Genomic DNA, 19,359 nt, shown 5'->3' with positions numbered 1-19,359 from the left:
AGGCCTGAAGGGTGTTTCCTCTGTCTTTGTTCCAGTCACAGAGGGAGCAGCAGAACAGATAATGTGCCACCATTGATTCCTGTTCTGCTGCAGAGCTCAGAAGTGTCATCCCCTCCTCTGGCACTGTTCTCTGTCTAACCCCCCACTGCTGGGCTGGCACAGTTACACCCCTACTACGCACATGCCACACACTACACACACACACAGGGCTGTGCCTATTATGGAATTTTGGGTAACAATTAATTGCCATGCAAATGGTCACATTGTCATTTTTGTTGAAAAATGTTTCGCACATGTAATGTATCATAATGTTTCTCAGAAAATGTCACTGCAACCAGCGATCAGCTTACCCACCAATTATTTTTACCACTACGTCACTACCACACATTCACGGATATGCACTAGACACACACACACAGAGATAAATAGATTTCCCTCCCTCTGTCTAATTTCACATCTTATGCATAGGATCAATGTCAACCCATTGGTGCAGTGGTGTAGGGCTGAGATGACAATCACATAATTGAGAATTATAGCCAATAACAGTGAACAAAAAATAAGAATTGTCATAATCGTGTAATCAACAATTTTGGACAATAACCGTGAACTAAAATTAATAAACGTCATAATCATCTTATTACATTCATTTTCGGCAGGGGGATTCAACTTTATTTTCAAGTAAGTTTACCCAATAGCAGCAGTCAAAACCATTTGTTTTTGAGACAGGAGAGTCACCAAAGCGGTGCTGTATTTGTTGTAGCAAATTTTCAATGATGCATTATGATACATTACAAGCTCAAAACATTTTGAAATGTCAGCTTGAAACTTTTCTTATTTCTCTTCAAGTCTAATGTGTCATCCTTCAGCCATGTTGAAGTCAGCAGCAGCAGGGTCTAGCTGGATAGTTTCATCTCCTCAGCACAGTGACTTAAGAAATGAGAGACTGTCAGGGGTTTGGAAATGACCTGCGGCAGCAACACCAGATGAAGTGAAACATTCCCTTAATGTGATGCTGTACATTACACACACACACACACACACACACACACACACACACAACAGACAGTCAACAAAATGTCTATGTGTTATGACTAAACAGTCTATTCTATGAATTAGCCTAAAGTGAAACCTCTTTTTCTGCAGGGTTACCTATACTAAGCAGGAGCTCACGCAGATTGAGCAGCAAAGTCTAGCCTGGCGTCTCTTCCTCCCTACACTGTGGGCCCATAGAGACCACTGCAGCAAACTGTTATTTATTGAAGCTGTTTTATCAGTGCGGAGCTGTGAGGAGGGAAGCATCCACGGTAACCGCTGGTTTGAGCGCTTATTAAAGTTCCGTCTGCCGGCCTGAAACCCCAGCACAGGAGGGCCAGGGGGCTTCATACAGACAATTCCATCTATCACCCTCCCAGATGAAATTAATATATGTCACTGACAATTTAATATGGAGCCTAGACAGATGCTCCCTATTGGAGAGTTCTGGCTCCAGGGCTGTGACATCACATCTAGACTCACCTACTGTGGGACTGAAAACACAAACAACACATAATACATTATGCACAAACCACATTTTCCAATTCTGATACCAGAACATGGTACAGTATTTCAGATCCTTTTAAAAACATTTATTGACTGCAGGCAAACTCTGTGTAGATACATTTACTTGTGCACTGTGTGTGTTTGAGTGAGTCAATGTGTGTGTGTGTGTGTGTGTGTGTGTGTGTGCCTAAGTGTGTGTACGTGTTGTGCATATAGGTGTGTGGGTGTCTGTTAAGGAGATGCAGACAGAACCAGCAGGCTGGACTGGGAACGCAACACACAGTGCAGATGGGGCTGAGTGGAAACGGATGAATCCACAACTCTGGAAGCTGGGGGAGTGAATCTGGGAAGGGAGACGGACTAACACACACACACACACACACACACACACACACAGTACAGTACAGTACAGTACAGTACATGGAGCCTTACCTGATGTCCATTTCTGATCTGCTCCAGAACCTTGTCATAGCAAACCTCCTCCATGTCATGAAGCTGCTGAATCTGAGAGAAACACATATTAGCTGTGTTAGAACTTTTTAAGAGCATTGGGCCAGTAAATGAAAGGTCGCTGGTTCGAATCCCTGATGGTGAAGAAATCTGCCGTTCTGCCCTTGAGCAAGGCAGTTAACTCCCAACAACAACTGCTATCCGGGCACCGATGACATGGACATCGATTAAGGCAGGCCCCCGCACCTCTCTGATTCAGAGGGTTAAATGCAGAAGACACATTTCAGTTGAATGCATTCAGTTGTGCAACTGACTACGTATCCCCCTTCCCATACGTTTGACCAGGTCAAATTATTCAGAAAACTCCTGGCCCTGCTAAAGACACATGAGTTTGGCAGTATGGTCAGCTTGATGTGTGTTAGCAGTGTGCGTGATCACCTTGTTGGTGGTCTTGATGCCGACGAAGCTCTGTCCGAGGGGCACGGGTCTGAAGCGGCTGTCGAAGTAGAAGAGTCCGATATAGGGGTTGACGTGGAGGAAGGAGGCCACGTCCAGGTAGTTGGGCAGCGTGGCCGACAGACCCAGGATACGGATCATACTCTGGCTCGACTCCACCTGGAATAAACACACACCAAGGTCAAAGGTCACACCATGATGACATACTCTGAATGGACATCTTACCGCAACGTCCCACAATGACATCACAAGCCGATTGGACTTCACTAGTCATGACACAAAGTGATTTCAGTAGGTGATTTGGTCAAACCTGGATGCTTCCCTACACCAGTCTCTTAGACAAGGAAGAAGTGATAGAAAAGTGCTGTCTTGCGCCCTCCTGTAGCTCAGTTGGTAGAGCATGGCGCTTGCAACGCCAGGGTTGTGGGTTCGTTTCCCAAGGGGGGGCCAGTATGAAAAATGTATGCACTCACTAACTGTAAGTTGCTCTGCTAAATGATTAAAATGTAAAATGTTGTATACATGAGATGTGTACTATGTGCATACACTTTAGAGAGAGAAAGACAGTGTAGGTGTGTCTGTGTGTGAGAGAGAAAGAAAGCGAGAGTGAGGGATAGATGCAGACAGAGAGCAGCGAAGGAGAGAGAGTGAGTGCATGTGTGAAAGCCCTACCTCCTTGCCTCCTGTGCTGAGTGTGACAGGGAAGATTGGTAAGGCTTTTAATGTGATGCAGTACCTGTCTATACCCACTATCACGATAGGGCCCAGCCAATCCCTGGCAGCCGATAGGCTGAGCCGGGCCAGGGCTAACACACACACAGCACTGTGTCAGATCTATGTTACAAAGTTGTCCATACTGTAGATACACATTATGTTCATTAACAGTGTCCCAGTCAGCCTGGTTGGATAGTTGCCTTCTTACACACACCATTTCTCCATTAATCTCACTGGTAATGGGTTCTAGAGGCCGGCTGCTTTCCCTGGGCTTTATCCCAGATAGTCTATACATTATCAGCGATAGTTAATTATACAGTATTCAACACTTCTGCATCTATGATACTTTACCAAAGAGCCATCCACACTAATGCCCCAAGTGATGAACGGGTTTTAAAATGCAGGTAATAACCAACGTTTATCTCCAGAGTAATGCAAAGCCTGGCGTTAGTCTACCCAACGACGGGAGAAAATTTAATAAACCAAAACTTTGACAAGCAAAACATCACATGTGATAACTGCTTCAGTTATCATCCTATATTTACATAAAGAGAAAGAAGGAAAATAAATATCCTTTAGAGCCTCAACTTAATTTAGAGACAGGGATTTCCATATTCATGAGGTTAAAAAGATATGACCTTAAGCACCCTGTTCCTCCTGTGTCAGGAGCACCAGCCATGGTTCCTCAGAAAGCACTAACAATTAGGCTAGCCTGTCAGGTGTAGCGGTAATTGGACAGGAGGGATGTGTGTGTGTGCGAGAGTTTGTCGGGTGTGTGTAGTTAGGGTTGTGGGGTATCTGTTGAATGGGTTTGGGGTCCTTCAACTCCTGGTGCATTGTGGGTAGGAGTGGCGCAGTGGTCTAAGGCACTGCATCGCAGTGCTAGCTGTGCCACTAGAGATCCTGGTTCGAATCCAGGCTCTGTCGTAGCCGGCCGCGACCGGGAGACCCATGGGGCGGCACACAATTGGCCCAGCGTCGTCCAGGGTAGGGGAGGGAATGGCCGGCCAGGGTTGTGGGTTCGCCAGGGTTGTGGGTTCGATTCCCACGGGAGGCCAGTATGAAAAAATTATAATGTATGCACTCACTAAATGTAAGTCGCACTGGATAAGAGCGTCTGCTAAATGACAAAAAATGTAAATGTAAATGAATGGAGGCTAAGTATGTTGACAAAAACAAAAACACTATTACTGAACATCTTTGGGAGGGAGAAAGAGTGAACCATATAGACTCCGGTCTCTTATGTGTCTATATTTGTGGGTTCGGTTGAGGCGGAATAAGAGATGGCGGATTTCTTTACTGGGGCCTGAGTGCGTTTCTCCAATGGTTTATATGTCTATCTAAGCTTGTCATTTCTCAATAAAGATACACACTAACACCCTAACTCAGTGTACTTCCTCACCTTCTCACTGAAGCACATATCATTCTGAAGTCTGGTTGTTCCATGCACTCATGTGTGCTCTGGATCAAAGTTACCGCAACTTTGATGGTTAACCAAAATATTGATATGACCATATATGAGATATGATTTGTGGGTTATGACTGGCTGAGACTTCAAGACTTGTAGAGCAACAACAGACCACAGCCATAGGGTTATTGGACCCCCACAGACTTCCCTGGAAGGTTCCACAACAGAGCCCAGTGTCTGCTGTGCTGTCTGTGCTCTGACTGGTTTTCTGTCTCTTCTTGGAAACCAGAGAACTAAAGACTGTCCTTCTCCTTCAGAGAACTCGTGTTGTTTCCCCTCTTTACCTCTTCATATTTTATTGATGAGGTGACTCCTTTTTGTATTTCCAGAGGCAACAATCTTGCTTACTGTGCGCCAATCAATAATTCACAGTGTTTTAAAGACAGGAATACCTTCCAATGTGCTGTTGACTTTTGGCTCCAGTACTGCACACACACCTTAATTACAAACGCTGGCTGGAGAAACACAGGAACTACATTTCTGCTGTGCTACTCAGGATGGTTTGATCCATCTTGGATTTTATGTGCAAAAAAACAAAAACAAAAAAACACTGCCTCTGAAGCACCTGCCTGTGTGCGGTCTAGGTGAGTCTCTAGGTAGGGGAGGTGGAGTAGACTTTCAGGACGCTCCCTCAGCCCTTCTCCAGTGATAGCAGTTAAAGCTGCAGATAAATAGGCTGTGAACGGAGTCAACAGCGGTTACATGTACAGACTGCTTTTCAATTACCTGACGGTTGACCTTACCCACCCAGAGGTCCCCGACGTCACAGCACACTAAAATAAAAATAAATAAAAAAACACTATCCTTTCAGTATCCTTCTCTCTCCATCTCTCCCCTCTCGGTCATTCTCTCTCCCCCTCTCTCTGATCGATCTCTTTCTCCATTTTGTTCTCAACACTCCTCTCTTTCACTTCCAACTTTTATATCTGTCATCAATATTTTAATATTCATATTGGTATATCGATGTTTGTGTCTGCCCATGGAAAAAGTAATTCCAATCCCTCTTGTCACCTAGGAGACCGTGAAAATTCCTACCATGCATCTCTCTATCCCACCTCCATTTATTAATTTCCTCCCTGGCTGGGATTGACACCTGACGCCAGCTCGTCACAATGGAACACGGTTGCGGGACACTCCGGAACGATGGCTCCCATTTCCCTGACTGTCGGAATTTGCATAATCACTCTAATATCCCAAACGGCTGGGCTGATTCCTGCACAGGGAGCTGTCAATCATCATAAGAGGGAATCAGGCATCCCACTCAGACAGACAGCATAGCCCACAGACAGACAGGCTAACTAAAGCTAAATCACTGACTCTGACTGAGGTAAACACACAGCTCAACAAACAAAGACTAGACAAAACCCTTACAATATTTAACAACGATATAAACCTGATATGGTTGAATGAGAATGACTGTGTTGTACTAATATTAATGTCCTTGTGCATAATGTTCACCATGGTGAGGTGACCCTAGTGTAATGATAGAGAGGGGGACTGACCTGTCGGAGTGTGCTGACCGCCAGGCTAGTGTGGTGAGAGGGGACAGGGGGGACCAGGGGGGGATAGGGTAGGATAAGAGCTGGGACCAGGGCTCTAAAGTGTGACAGCTCCGAAATATTTTGCTGTGAGACCTGGAATGTTATTTTGGGGGCACCAGTGCAACTATATATATATTTTTAATCACCCAGAATAGTTGTTATGATTAGGCTTCGCTGTACCGCTGCTTCCGAGTGCCATACTCGCGGACCCGGAGAGCAAATCAAGTGCACCTATAAGCCTGCGGCTGGCCAATCGGATGGCTCAGATTACCGTTATTGTCTGCAGCTTCCTCGAGCGCACAGAAAAATGTATACTGTGAGATTTCAAAACGTTTAAAACCCTGACTAGAGAGAGAGACTTAACGAATACAGCAAAGAGCTGCTGTTTTTATGAGTGAGTTCATGTTTACGGTTTTATTCAGCACTGTAAACACTTTTTATTGAACACTTTTACAAGCCATAAAATGCGCTTCTCCCTTCTTCCAGTCGCACTTCAACCAGCACTGCAGCTGCAATGAATGAGTAGCAAAGTGTATCGAAATGCTTGCATTGATATTATCAGTGGCTTGTGTCTATTTTTATATCGAGGAATATTTCACTTTCACTGGTCATAGGAGTAACATGAATTTGTGCATGAGGCACAAATAATGCGTAGCGACTCGAGTTTCACCATCAGCTGGAAGACGGTGTCCCCTTTTTGGTCACAGTCAGTCTCAACGGAGGGAGGGAGAGCAGAGGGATGGTGAGAGGCAGACCCTCTGCAGCGCTCTCTCTCCCGCCGCTGAAACTGACCATCAGATGAATATCAGTCCAGTAAAATAAAAAAAGCACATTATTTAAATGTATGCTCACTCAGCTGTGCCTCACAAGTAATACAACAACTGATCTATTACCGGTGTGATCATAAACCATATGTTTTGAAATATAATTTAAATCATCTGAGAAGAACAACATCGGCAGGGCAATTCAAGCATAGCCAATATGCAGTGATAATGTATTGGGCCTATAGCCTACTGCACAAACCTCATTGCTACAGAACTGTTTTTAATTGGTTATTGTTGGATAGGTTTACATTTAAGTAATGTTAAAAAATATATAATAATTTACAATAAACAATGTCTTTAAAGGGTTATAGTTTCTAGCCACAGCATGTGCTTCAAAAGTAATTATAAACTGGGTGGTTCGAGCCCTGAATGCTGATTGGCTGACAGCAGTGGTATATCAGACCGTATACTACGGGTACGACAAAACATTTATTTTTACTGCTCTAATTACGTTGGTAACCAGTTTATAATAGCAATAAGGCACCTCGGGGGTTTGTGGTATATGGCCAATATACACTACTCAAAATACTAAAATAACACATCCTAGATCTGAATGAATGAAATAATCTTATTAAATACTTTTTTCTTTACATAGTTGAATGTGCTGACAACAAAATCACACAAAAATTATCAATGGAAATCAAATTTATCAACCCATGGAGGTCTGGATTTGGAGTCACCCTCAAAATTAAAGTGGAAAACCACACTACAGGCTGATCCAACTTTGATGTAATGTCCTTAAAACAAGTCAAAATGAGGCTCAGTAGTGTGTGTGGCCTCCACGTGCCTGTATGACCTCGCTACAACGCCTGGGCATGCTCCTGATGAGGTGGCGGATGGTCTCCTGAGGGATCTCCTCCCAGACCTGGACTAAAGCATCCGCCAACTCCTGGACAGTCTGTGGTGCAACGTGGCGTTGGTGGATGGAGCAAGACATGATGTCCCAGATGTGCTCAATTGGATTCAGGTCTGGGGAACGGGTGGGCCAGTCCATAGCATCAATGCCTTCCTCTTGCAGGAACTGCTGACACACTCCAGCCACATGAGGTCTAGCATTGTCTTGCATTAGGAGGAACCCAGGGCCAACCGCACCAGCATATGGTCTCACAAGGGGTCTGAGGATCTCATCTCGGTACCTAATGGCAGTCAGGCTACCTCTGGCGAGCACATGGAGGGCTGTGCGGTCCCCCAAAGAAATGCCACCCCACACCATGACTGACCCACCGCCAAACCGGTCATGCTGGAGGATGTTGCAGGCAGCAGAACGTTCTCCACGGCGTCTCCAGACTCTGTCACATGTGCTCAGTGTGAACCTGCTTTCATATGTGAAGAGCACAGGGCGCCAGTGGCGAATTTGCCAATCTTGGTGTTCTCTGGCAAATGCCAAACGTCCTGCACGGTGTTGGGCTGTAAGCACAACCCCCACCTGTGGACGTCGGGCCCTCCTACCACCCTCATGGAGTCTGTTTCTGACCGTTTGAGCAGACACATGCACATTTGTGGCCTGCTGGAGGTCATTTTGCAGGGCTTTGGCAGTGCTCCTCCTGCTCCTCCTTGCACAAAGGCGGAGGTAGCAGTCCTGCTGCTGGGTTGTTGCCCTCCTACGGCCTCCTCCACGTCTCCTGATGTACTGGCCTGTCTCCTGGTAGCGCCTCCATGCTCTGGACACTACGCTGACAGACACAGCAAACCTTCTTGCCACAGCTCGCATTGATGTGCCATCCTGGATGAGCTGCATTACCTGAGCCACTTGTGTGGGTTGTAGTCTCATGCTACCACTAGAGTGAAAGCACCGCCAGCATTCAAAAGTGACCAAAACATCAGCCAGGAAGCATAGGAACTGAGAAGTGGTCTGTGGTCACCACCTGCAAAACCAGTCCTTTATTGGGGGTGTCTTGCTAATTGCCTATAATTTCCACCTGTTGTCTATTCCATTTGCACAACAGCATGTGAAATTTATTGTCAATCAGTGTTGCTTCCTAAGTGGACAGTTTGATTTCACAGAAGTGTGATTGACTTGGAGTTACATTGTGTTGTTTAAGTGTTCCCTTTATTTTTTTTAGCAGTGTACTACGGCTAAGGGCTGTATCCAGGCACTCCGTGTTGCGTCGTGCGTAAGAACAGCCCTTAGCCATGGTATATTGGCCATATACTACACCTCCTTGCTTTATTGCTTAAATATAATTAATATATGTCCAATATAGGCTTTATCTCAATCAATAAAAAAAATCAGCTTTTCTGGTGCTCCTAAATGTTATGTTGTGCTCCTTTAAAGTTGTATATAAATATATATATATTTTTTTTTTACACCTGGCTGAGCCAGAGAGGTACTGACCTGTCGTAGTGTCCTGGCCACCAGGCACTCCAGAACTGGTCCTCTGTCCTCGTGTAGCAGATGCACCTCGTCCAGGATGAGGAGCTTTACAATCTGGGACAGGGCCACGTCCCCAACGCTCTTCCTTGTCACTACGTCCCACTTCTCAGGGGTAGTCACCAGCATCTGGAACACAACAGATGGACACACACAGTCAGTAACAGATAGATGAACACACATACAGAATTGATTTGTCAGTCGATCCAAAAGTACCTGTTCAGCCCCATATACTCAAAATCCATGACATACTTAGGGACAGAGTTCTTCATGACCATCAGACCAGGGTCCTGTGTTTTAACTAGGGGACAGAATTCATCCTGTTCAGGTCACGTGAACAAGAAAAACTCTGGGCCCTTTGTGTCATATACACCACTTGCAACCATAGCACTCTATCCATCATCTGTGTTATCAGTTCATCCCTCTATCCTCTATACATACCTCACTCCTCCTTTGCCATCTTCTTAATCACCCTCTCACCTGTTCCTGTTTAAAACCCAGACCCTTTGGGCCCCTCTGTGCCATCGCTCTAGTGCAATTAAGCCTCTGACGATAGAAAAACACAACAATGCATAATGAATGGTGTGTGCGAGCTGTTTGCCAACCCATCGGTGTGTGTTGTCTGGGTGTGCGGAAATTCCTATTAAACACTTTTTGTAAAAAGCAGTTAATTAAAGACTGTAGTTTACATTTAAATCCATCTGGCTAGCCATTACAGACTGGCGCTCCTTCCTAGCAGAGAGGAAATGGTCACGCACGCACACACACACTGCCATTAGAGACTGGCACGGTGCTAGCAGAGAGGAAAGAAGTGGCTGTCTTAATTAGGCTGCAGGTTAATCTAAATGGAAGCTCTGGCTTCCAAACAAATGACTAGCAGGCCAAAGTGCTTTCTTTAATTACACAACAAAAACAATGAAAAGACGCCATTTGACTTAACAGGAAACAGTCATTATTTTCCTTGTATTGTTTTTAATAACGTTGATATTGATCTGGTTATTTATTTATATGACTGGCTGCTAAGTGTATTACATTTATAGTTGGAGAGACTCCCACGGATTGATTTCAGGGCCGCGAAAACCATCCCCTAGATAAAATACAATATTTGTGAATATGCAGCGTTGGTGAAATAGAAGAGAGTGCAGTCCTGGAAAACAATGGGGCAGATAAAGACCTGTGTCAAAGTGGGCTTCCATTATAGAACATTTAGAATGACTAGAAAGGCCATACACATTCAAATCAACGTTCCATGACGATCACATTGAAATAGGGTCCTAGAACTGTTCTGATGTGCAGGTTGCAGCTCGTCTGTGGTGGCCAGCTCCAGCCATATGATGAGTGGGGCTCTACCCAACGTGCACACAGTGGATCAGAACAATTCTAGAACACTAGGAGCCGTTTTCCTGAACACCTATTAAGCCTAGTCCTGAACAAAAATCATGCTGAATGGAGAATCTCCATTGAAATAACATTTGAGTCTAGGACTAAGCCTAACGTGTGTCTGAGAAACCGACCCTATATGTCTTTGTGATGTGACTCAGAGCACAGGGACCTGCCCCAGCTCCGTGTTAATGAGGGGGGCTCTACCCAGGCAGCTCTACCCAGCGTGGTAACAGTGATGTGTGCAGCCATGTGGAACCCGGGGCCATGACGAGGTCTTCCCACACTACCACTTATCTACTAATTACCTGTCTGACTGACTGACTGTCTGTGTGTCTGTCTGTGCGTGCGTGTCTTTCTGTATGTCTGTCTGTGGAGCAGAGTGCCAGGGTCCCACTCTGTCAATAAGTTAATATTTACTCTCTGGACTGAGGGAGAGAAACTTAGAGAGCCAGCACGCCGGCTGCTCATTCATCCCACCCACCCGCACACTGGCATGTCTGCAAGCCAGCAGCCTCTCCAAGCCTGTCTACTGTTACCATGGTAACTATCAGTGCCACAGAGAGAGAGAGGGGGGGTGTGGGAGGAGGGAAAGGTAAGAGGGTAGAATTGTTTCACTGCTTTCATACTGTAAGTGAACGACTAATGGCTCGTCAAGGCTAAAACAAACATGGAGGAACATAAAAAACCTAGACAAATGTATCTAAGTGTGTAATCTAACATGCACATCGACTGCATGTTTTTGATGGGAGTTGTGACAATAGCAGTCACAGAAATCAAATCAACGTTTATTTGTCGTGTACACAGATCAGCAGATGTTAAAGCAGGTGCAGTGAAATGCTTGTGTTTCTAGCTCCAGCACTGCAGTAAATGTCTAACAGTACAATACTACTACAAAAAAGCAAAGAAGAAATTAAGTAGGAAAAAGGTATGTACAGCAGTAGTTATATAGGATGAGCTATGTACATATCAAGTAAGTAATCAATTAGCTTAATTTCTCAGAGATCAAATTCAATTTCAACAGAATCATATTGTAGGAATGCTAATCTTATCTGTATATAACTACAGCAAAGATTTTACACATACAGTGTATGCAAACATGAGAAACAAACACTGGTGTGAGTGTGTCTGTAAGGGAGGGAGGGAGGGAGGGAGGGAGGGAGGGAGGGAGGGAGGGAGGGAGGGAGGGAGGGAGGGAGACAAATAGAAAGGCCTTTTAGAAAGTTGTTTCAGATAACCAAAATTGATGAGGATCATTAAAAAATCCTCCTTATTTACCCTGAGGTCTCTAGTGAGCTAACTTTATAGTACCTAGTGAACTTTAATGGAGTTGTTATTTGAGTTTTAATGAACTTACTCCACATTAGCAGAAACAGAGGGTATTTCATCCAAAACTCTGCAGTCTGGGTAGATAGGCTAGCAAGGCTGGCTGGTGGGTGAATGCAGGGGGTAAGGATAATATTGTTGAACCTCTGCCTTTCCATCCTCATTAAAAGTGTGTGTGTGCCCTCTCTCTCACAAGGAAACAAACACAAGTGCACACACACGCAGACACACACCTCCAGATTAACTGCTATTGACCTCATTTCCCAAGATTCACATATCTCTCTCTCTCCCTCCCTCTATTTTTCTCTCTCCCTCCCTCTCTCTGCTTTCATCTCTCCATCCTTAAGTACCAGGAGGTTTATGAACCTCTAAAGTCTAAGCTCTACTATCCTCTTTTGGATTTGCTAGATATACTTGTTCTTGGCAACCTTTTCAGCCTACTCCATCTCTCTGTCTCCCTCTGTCTCCCTCTGTCTACCTCTCCCCCACCTCTCAGTGAGGTGCTCACTAGATGAAGGAGTTTAGCCTACATCCTTCACTCCATCCTCCTTTTTGTTTCACAAATCCCATTCATCCTCTTTTTCTACCTTCCTGTTTCACAAACGCAACGTTGACTCACAAATACAGTCAAACGCACTCGGGAAAATAATGACTAATAATGCAAATATATGCTTAATGAAATGAATATAAAACAAGGGATAAGTAGTGGGAAATATGAATGATATTACCATTGAGAGAATAAACACCTGGTTGACAGAGCTATTGACAAGTGCATTAGAGACAAGAACAAACTCATTTACAGACCACTAACTGAGACAAACAACCTAATTGGTTGATTTGCTGGGGAGCTGTTACAATTGGATATTGGATTGGACAATTGATTAATCATTTTAATTGAAAGAAAACATCTGATTGGTTATGTCACTATGAGCATAACAAGTGGCAATTTAAATGGTTTAGTTACTCAACAACAACATTATATTCATCATCTTCATTTTGTGAGTGGCAGGTTTTTCCTGACCACGGATGTATTTCAAATATTAGCTACTCTCAACTCATGTCAATTACATTTCCAATATATCCGGCGATCTTGTTAAGTTGGGAGAACAGAGTAGCCTATGTAGCCATAACTACTGTAGGGCTCTTATTTTAACACCTTGAATTGGGAGAGCACTTTAAAAGAGGTTGACTAAAGTACTGCTGGGTAATGTTGAAAGCATCGGCGGTGCACAGAAAACCACATTCTCCCCCTCTCCTCTCCTCTCCCTCCCCCCCTGCGCTAAAATACAAGCACCACCTTCAAAGGCACAAATACAGTGGACAATAAACAGGATATGAATTTGGTATTTTACAGTACAACTAACTGCAGTCAACATGGCAACTACAACTAAGGCTGCTGAGAACAAGGAATCAGGAAAATGGAGAGGGGGGTAGTATATATAGATAAGATATGGAGACCCAGAGAACACACACACGCCTTGAGAGAATGTCGCACACGTAGCCACACACTGACCTCTCAGAGATTTTTCTGCCATTGTAATCCTTGGGCAGGCTGCCTAAGTGTTTTTTCGGGTCGCTTAAGTCCTAACAGTTAATAAAAAACAAAAACTATATATAACTATATATATAACTATATATATATATATATATATATATATATATATATATATATATATATATATATATATATATGAAATGTATATATATTTATATATATTACATATACATATATATAATTATTTGATATTCATTTTCGGGATGGAAAAACACTAAGTGTAAACTTAATAGACTAAAACCAGATATAAAGTATGTATGTAGAAAAGATAATGGACCTATATATTTTTTTATAATATTAACTTTGAGAACTAATACCAAAATAAAGGCTAGACAGTCGGGAGAATTGAAAATTCCCAAAACAATGAATTTAGCAGCATTCATTTTGTTATTAGGTCTGAGCAAAAGAACACAGCATTATCCATGGGAAAAATGAATAGAATTGCAGGAAACTAGCTTTAAAACTGCAAAATGTTCTCTCAGCTCAATGGCAGAATATGTAGAATCGCACAAAATAAAACTTTAAAACTGCAACATATTTTTCTCAGTTGCATGGCAAAATGTGTAGAATTGCGTGAAATTAGCTTTAAAATGGCAAACATTTCTCTACAGTGCCAAGATGCGGGCCTCTAAACCTTTCTCAAAAATGTAGCCGTGTCGTCGGCCAACCCCCTAAGAACCTTTTTGATCAAGAAAAAACCCTGCCTCTGACCTCTGAGTGACCCTGCATGACTGTGACTGGGGTCTAGTGTGAGAAACTATGTGGTGGTGCTGGCCTCTCTATGGCTTATCAGTTCTATCAGTAGCTGTGTTGCAGTGAAGGAACAGTCATTTTATAAAGCCTGCCAGAGAATTAAGTACAGGAGGACACCAGCGAGAGATAAGGAACTGCACTAGTCTCCTATATAAAGCAGGAGAGGGACACTATCATCGTTGGAGGGTGTGTGTGTGTGTGTGTGTGTGTGTGTGTGTGTGTGTGTGTGTGTGTGTGTGGCGCCTGAGCGCATGCATTCGGAAGCCTCACCAATTCTTGTTTTTATGACTTTTATTTTGAACTAAGACAGGAGAGCAACCATTAGCTATACTGCAGTTGTGTAAGTTGCTGTGGCTGTGTGACTCATGGACACAATATTATCTCCTACTCTTCACTGCAGAATGCCAGATGTGTGACTGAAGTCTGTGATGTGACCTGAAGCTAACTGAGCCCAAATTGCAGTGTGAGGAGACCAGCTGTAACACACTGTTTTTGGCCCTGTGGATCTCAAATTAAATCACATTTGCCACATGCGCCGAATACAACAAGTGTAGACCATACAATGAAATGCTTACTTACAAGCCCTTAACCAACAATGCAGTTTTAAGTAAAAAATTGATAAGTAAAAAAATTACAAATAACAAATAATTAAAGAGCAGCAGCAAAATAAAATAACAGTTGGGAGGCTATATACAGGAGGTACCGGTACAGAGTCAATGTGCGGGGGCACCAGTTAGTCGAGGTAATATGTACATGTGGGTAGAGTTAAAGTGACTATGCATAGATAATAAACAGAGTAGCAACAGCGTAAAAGAGGGGGTGGGGTGGGGTGGGGTGGGGGGGCAATGCAAATAGTCCGGGTAGTCATGATTAGCTGTTCAGGAGTCTTATGGCTAGGGGGTAGAAGATGTTAAGAAGCCTTTTGGACCTAGACTTGGCACTCTGGTACCGCTTGCCATGCGGTAGCAGAGAGAACAGTCTATGACTAGGGTGGCTGGAGTCTTTGACAATTTTTAGGGCCTTCCTCTGTCCCAGACACTGTTATTGGCCCTGTGGATCTCTGTCCCAGACACTGTTATTGGCCCTGTGGATCTCTGTCCCAGACACTTTTATCGGTCCTGTGGATCTCTGTCCCAGACACTGTTAATGGACCTGTGGATCTCTGTCCCAGACACTGTTATTGGCCCTGTGGATCTCTGACCCAGACTGTTATTGGATCTGTGGATCTCTGTCCCAGACACCGTTATTGGCCCTGTGGATCTCTGTCCCAGACAGTCTAATGTTGATGTTGTCTCGATCCTGTTATTTCCCTCTGCTGTGTAAACCCTGCTACTCTATAACAGCCATAAGCTGCTATGACAGATACCCTTTTCACACTACTGAGCCTATCGAGCCAAACCAAGCCAAGCTTTACTGGGCTAGCCTGTTTACCTATCACCATAGTTACTGGAATGGACAATGTAAAGAAAGAGATCAGAGCCAGAACAGTACGGTTAGGGTTGGCACTATAGCAGGACAATGACCCTAAGCATACTGCTAAAGCAACACTCGAGTGGTTTAAGGGGAAACATTTAAATGTCTTGGAATGGCTGAGTCAAAGCACAGACCTCAATCCAATTGAGAATATGTGGTATGACTTAAAGATTGCTGTACATCAGCAGAACCCATCCAACTTGAAGGAGCTGGAGCAGTTTTGCCATGAAGAATGGGCAAAAATCCCAGTGGCTAGATGTGCCAAGCTTATAGAGACATACCCCAAGATACTTGCAGCTGTAATTGCTGCAAAAGGGGGCTCTACAAAGTATTGACTTTGGGGGGGGGGGGGGAATAGTTATGCATGCTCAAGTTTTCAGTTTTTTTGTCTTATTTCTTGTTTGTTTCATAATAAAAAAGATTTTGCATCTTCAAAGTGGTAGGCATGTTGTGTAAATCAAATGATACAAACCCCCCAAAAATCCATTTTTATTCCAGGTTGTAAGGCAACAAAATAGGAAAAATGCCAAGGGGGTGAATACTTTCGCAAGCCACTGTATACAGTACCAGTCAAAAGTTTGGACACACCTTCTCATTCAAGGGTTTTTCTCTACATTTGAGCTGTTCTTGCCATAATACGGACTTGGTCTTTTACCAAATAGGGCTATCTTATGTATACCACCCCTACCTTGTCACAAAACAACTGATTGGCTCAAATGCATTAAGAAGGAAAGACATTCCACAAATTAACTTTAGGCCTGGCTCACAGTCAGCGTTCCAATTCATCCCAAAGTTGTTTGATGGGGTTGAGGTCAGGGCTCTGTGCAGGCCAGTCAAGTTCTTCCACACCGATCTCGACAAACCATTTCTGTATGGACCTCGCTATGTGCACGAGGGCAATGTCATGCTGACAGGAAAGGGCCTTCCCCAAACTGTTGCCACAAAGTTGGAAGCACAGAATCGTCTAGAATGTCATTGTATGCAGTAGCGTTAAGATTTCCCTTCAATGGACCTAAGAGCCTGAACCATGAAAATAGTCCCAGACCATTATTCCTCCTCCACCAAACTTTACAGTTGGCACTATTCATTCGGGCAGGTAGCGTTCTCCTGGCATCCGCCAAACCCAGATTTATCCGTCAGACTGCCAGATGGTGAAGTGTGATTCATCACTCCAGAGCACGCGTTTCCACTGCGCCAATGGCGGCGAGCTTCACACTACTCCAGCCAAAGAAACAGTCAAAAACTGTAAAATGCCCATCGCTATTACATGCACACAATAATTTGATTATTGTGAATAGTCAGATTAATATAATAGTCCGATATAAACGTTTACATGCTTTGAAAGAATGAAAGAAGACCGATTTCCCAAATAATCCTGTTAACATGGACACATCTGAAATTGAGCTACCTGATGGGACTTCGACAAATGCAGAAAATCTGCAAACAAAATAAACGTTCTACCACAGCTATACCCATGTTATTTTTTGTGAAACATATTTGAGTCGGAGTTCGGACATTTAAAGTTAACATGTGAAAACTATTTCTAAGATGCATACTTTCAGTTTTTCCAAACTCACATGACTCTCGCAAAATAATTTTGAAATACATTGCTATAACTTTGATTAAGGTGTTTTTTACATGTCCTAATAATTCTAAAGATTGCTCAGAACACCAGGTGTTTTAATCAGCGTATGCTTACTTCGATTTTAACCTTACGCCAATGAAGATAAGTAGAGTAAGGTGTTTACATGACTATTGCCATAACCGACCTACTGTCACAATCAGTTTAATATTGATTTATTAGTGTGCATGTAAACGTACTCAGCGTGAAGAGGGTACGGAGCTCCTGTGATCCAGAGAGCCGAGCTGAGAGCCAACCACTGGGAGGCGCTAGAGAGCAGACGTGAGGCAGAACACAACTCCACTCTGGACCAATGGAGCACAGGGAAAGCCTACGCAGAAACTGTGTGCGCGTGTGTATGCTTGCACACCCGTGTGTGTTTGTACAGTACCTGTGTACGCAGGATCTCCCCTTTGGTTAGCTGCATGTCTCCAGTGAGCTCTTTGACAGCAATGCCCAGTGGCTCCAACCGCTTACTGAAGTAATTAGTCATCTCTGCTGCCAGGGCCTTCATAGGAGCTACATACACTATCTACAGAGAAAGGGAGAGAGGGAGGGAGAGAGAGATGGAGGGAAGGGAGGGAGAGAGGGGGGAGTAGGAAAGAAGAGAGAGAAAGAGGGCAGAAAGAAAGAGGGAGGGAGATACATATATATATAGAGAAAAGGGAGAACGGTGTGCAGGGAGGGGGGAGAAGGAGCGAGAAAGTGATAGAGAAAGTGGAAGGCCACGGTCATGATAAATGAGTGAACAGCACAGTATCACTTGTTCCCTGGCAACCAGCATAAATCACTATTTATTGAAAAATATGAAGCAGGCCACTTAGATTAAGAAAGTTTAATGGAGATGTATGAAAAGTGGCTATCGTCGCTGGCTGGCATTGGGTGTGGTGTTAGAATGTGTGTGTTAGAACATGTGTGTGTGTGTGTGTGTGTGTGTGTGTGGGGGGGGGGGGGGGGGGGGGCTTTATAAGGACAACCAATAATACATGTGTTCACTTGTGCACTTTGCTGACTATGCCTGAGTTGATCTACTGTATGTATGTACGTCTCGCTCGCTTGCTCACACACACACACACACACACACACACACACACAGCTGAGTGGTACCTTGAACTCGTCCTTCTTGATGACCCCTCCAGGTTGGAGGTGCTGTCTGATCTCATGGAGGACTGTGAGCATGGCGATGTTGGTCTTGCCGGCCCCGGTGGGGGCACAGATGAGCAGGTTCTCATTGGTGTTGTAGGCTGTCTCAAACACTATGGACTGGATCCTGTTCAGACGCTGCATCCCCTTAAACACCAACTGACCAACCTGGGGGCAATGAAAGCGGGGCGAGAGACAGAGTGGGGGAGGAGAGAGAGAGCAAGAGAGAGAGAGAGCGAGAGAGAGGAAGACGATAAGAAAAGGTTAAAATCACAGAGTCATTATGAGAGTCATTATAAAGACATGGGAGCATGATGATACAAGTCTAACACACCCGTCAGGACGGAGCAGAGTGGACAGGAGGGATGGTCAGAGCCCCCCACACATACACACGAGTGTACAACTATCTACCATTAACTTCCCTCATACTATTTGGCCCGCAGGTGGTTTTATTTGGCCTCCCAAGTATTCTGAGCAAAAAATAAATAAATAATAATAATAATAATAATGTGTGGTGGAATTTTTATTGTTGGACATAGACTGTAAAAACACCATGAAATCAGCTCCAAGTAATTTTAATTTAAGAAATCTGTTCCCAAGTTTTCCCACGCATAATAGAGAGACACTTGATCGTATACAAATGTAAGTAAGGTTTGAAATGATTATGTTTTAGTCAAACATATCTGTTTGGGCTTTTTGCGGTCAATTTGCAGTCAACAAATTATTTGTAATTATGTTCCAGCCC

General features: G+C 43.9%; 1 protein-coding gene across 1 annotated transcript in view; it reads right to left on the bottom strand.

The window, feature by feature from the left end:
• Positions 1-19,359, bottom strand: part of LOC311108145 (activating signal cointegrator 1 complex subunit 3-like) — a 139,297-nt gene that overhangs the window by 46,347 nt on the left and 73,591 nt on the right. Inside the window, exons 10-15 of the mRNA XM_084150774.1 lie at positions 18,579-18,782; positions 17,863-18,003; positions 9,328-9,492; positions 2,428-2,604; positions 1,972-2,043; positions 1,520-1,526 (exon numbers count right to left, since the gene is read on the bottom strand). Of these exons, the coding sequence (XP_084006900.1) occupies positions 1,520-1,526; positions 1,972-2,043; positions 2,428-2,604; positions 9,328-9,492; positions 17,863-18,003; positions 18,579-18,782 (766 nt within the window). The remainder of the gene's footprint in view (positions 1-1,519; positions 1,527-1,971; positions 2,044-2,427; positions 2,605-9,327; positions 9,493-17,862; positions 18,004-18,578; positions 18,783-19,359) is intronic.

The sequence above is a fragment of the Coregonus lavaretus genome (genome assembly GCF_964263955.1).
Source record: "Coregonus lavaretus genome assembly, chromosome: 3".
Taxonomy (NCBI): Eukaryota; Metazoa; Chordata; class Actinopteri; order Salmoniformes; family Salmonidae; genus Coregonus; species Coregonus lavaretus.
Note: the sequence above shows the minus strand (reverse complement) of the source record. Positions and strands in the feature narration are given on the sequence as shown.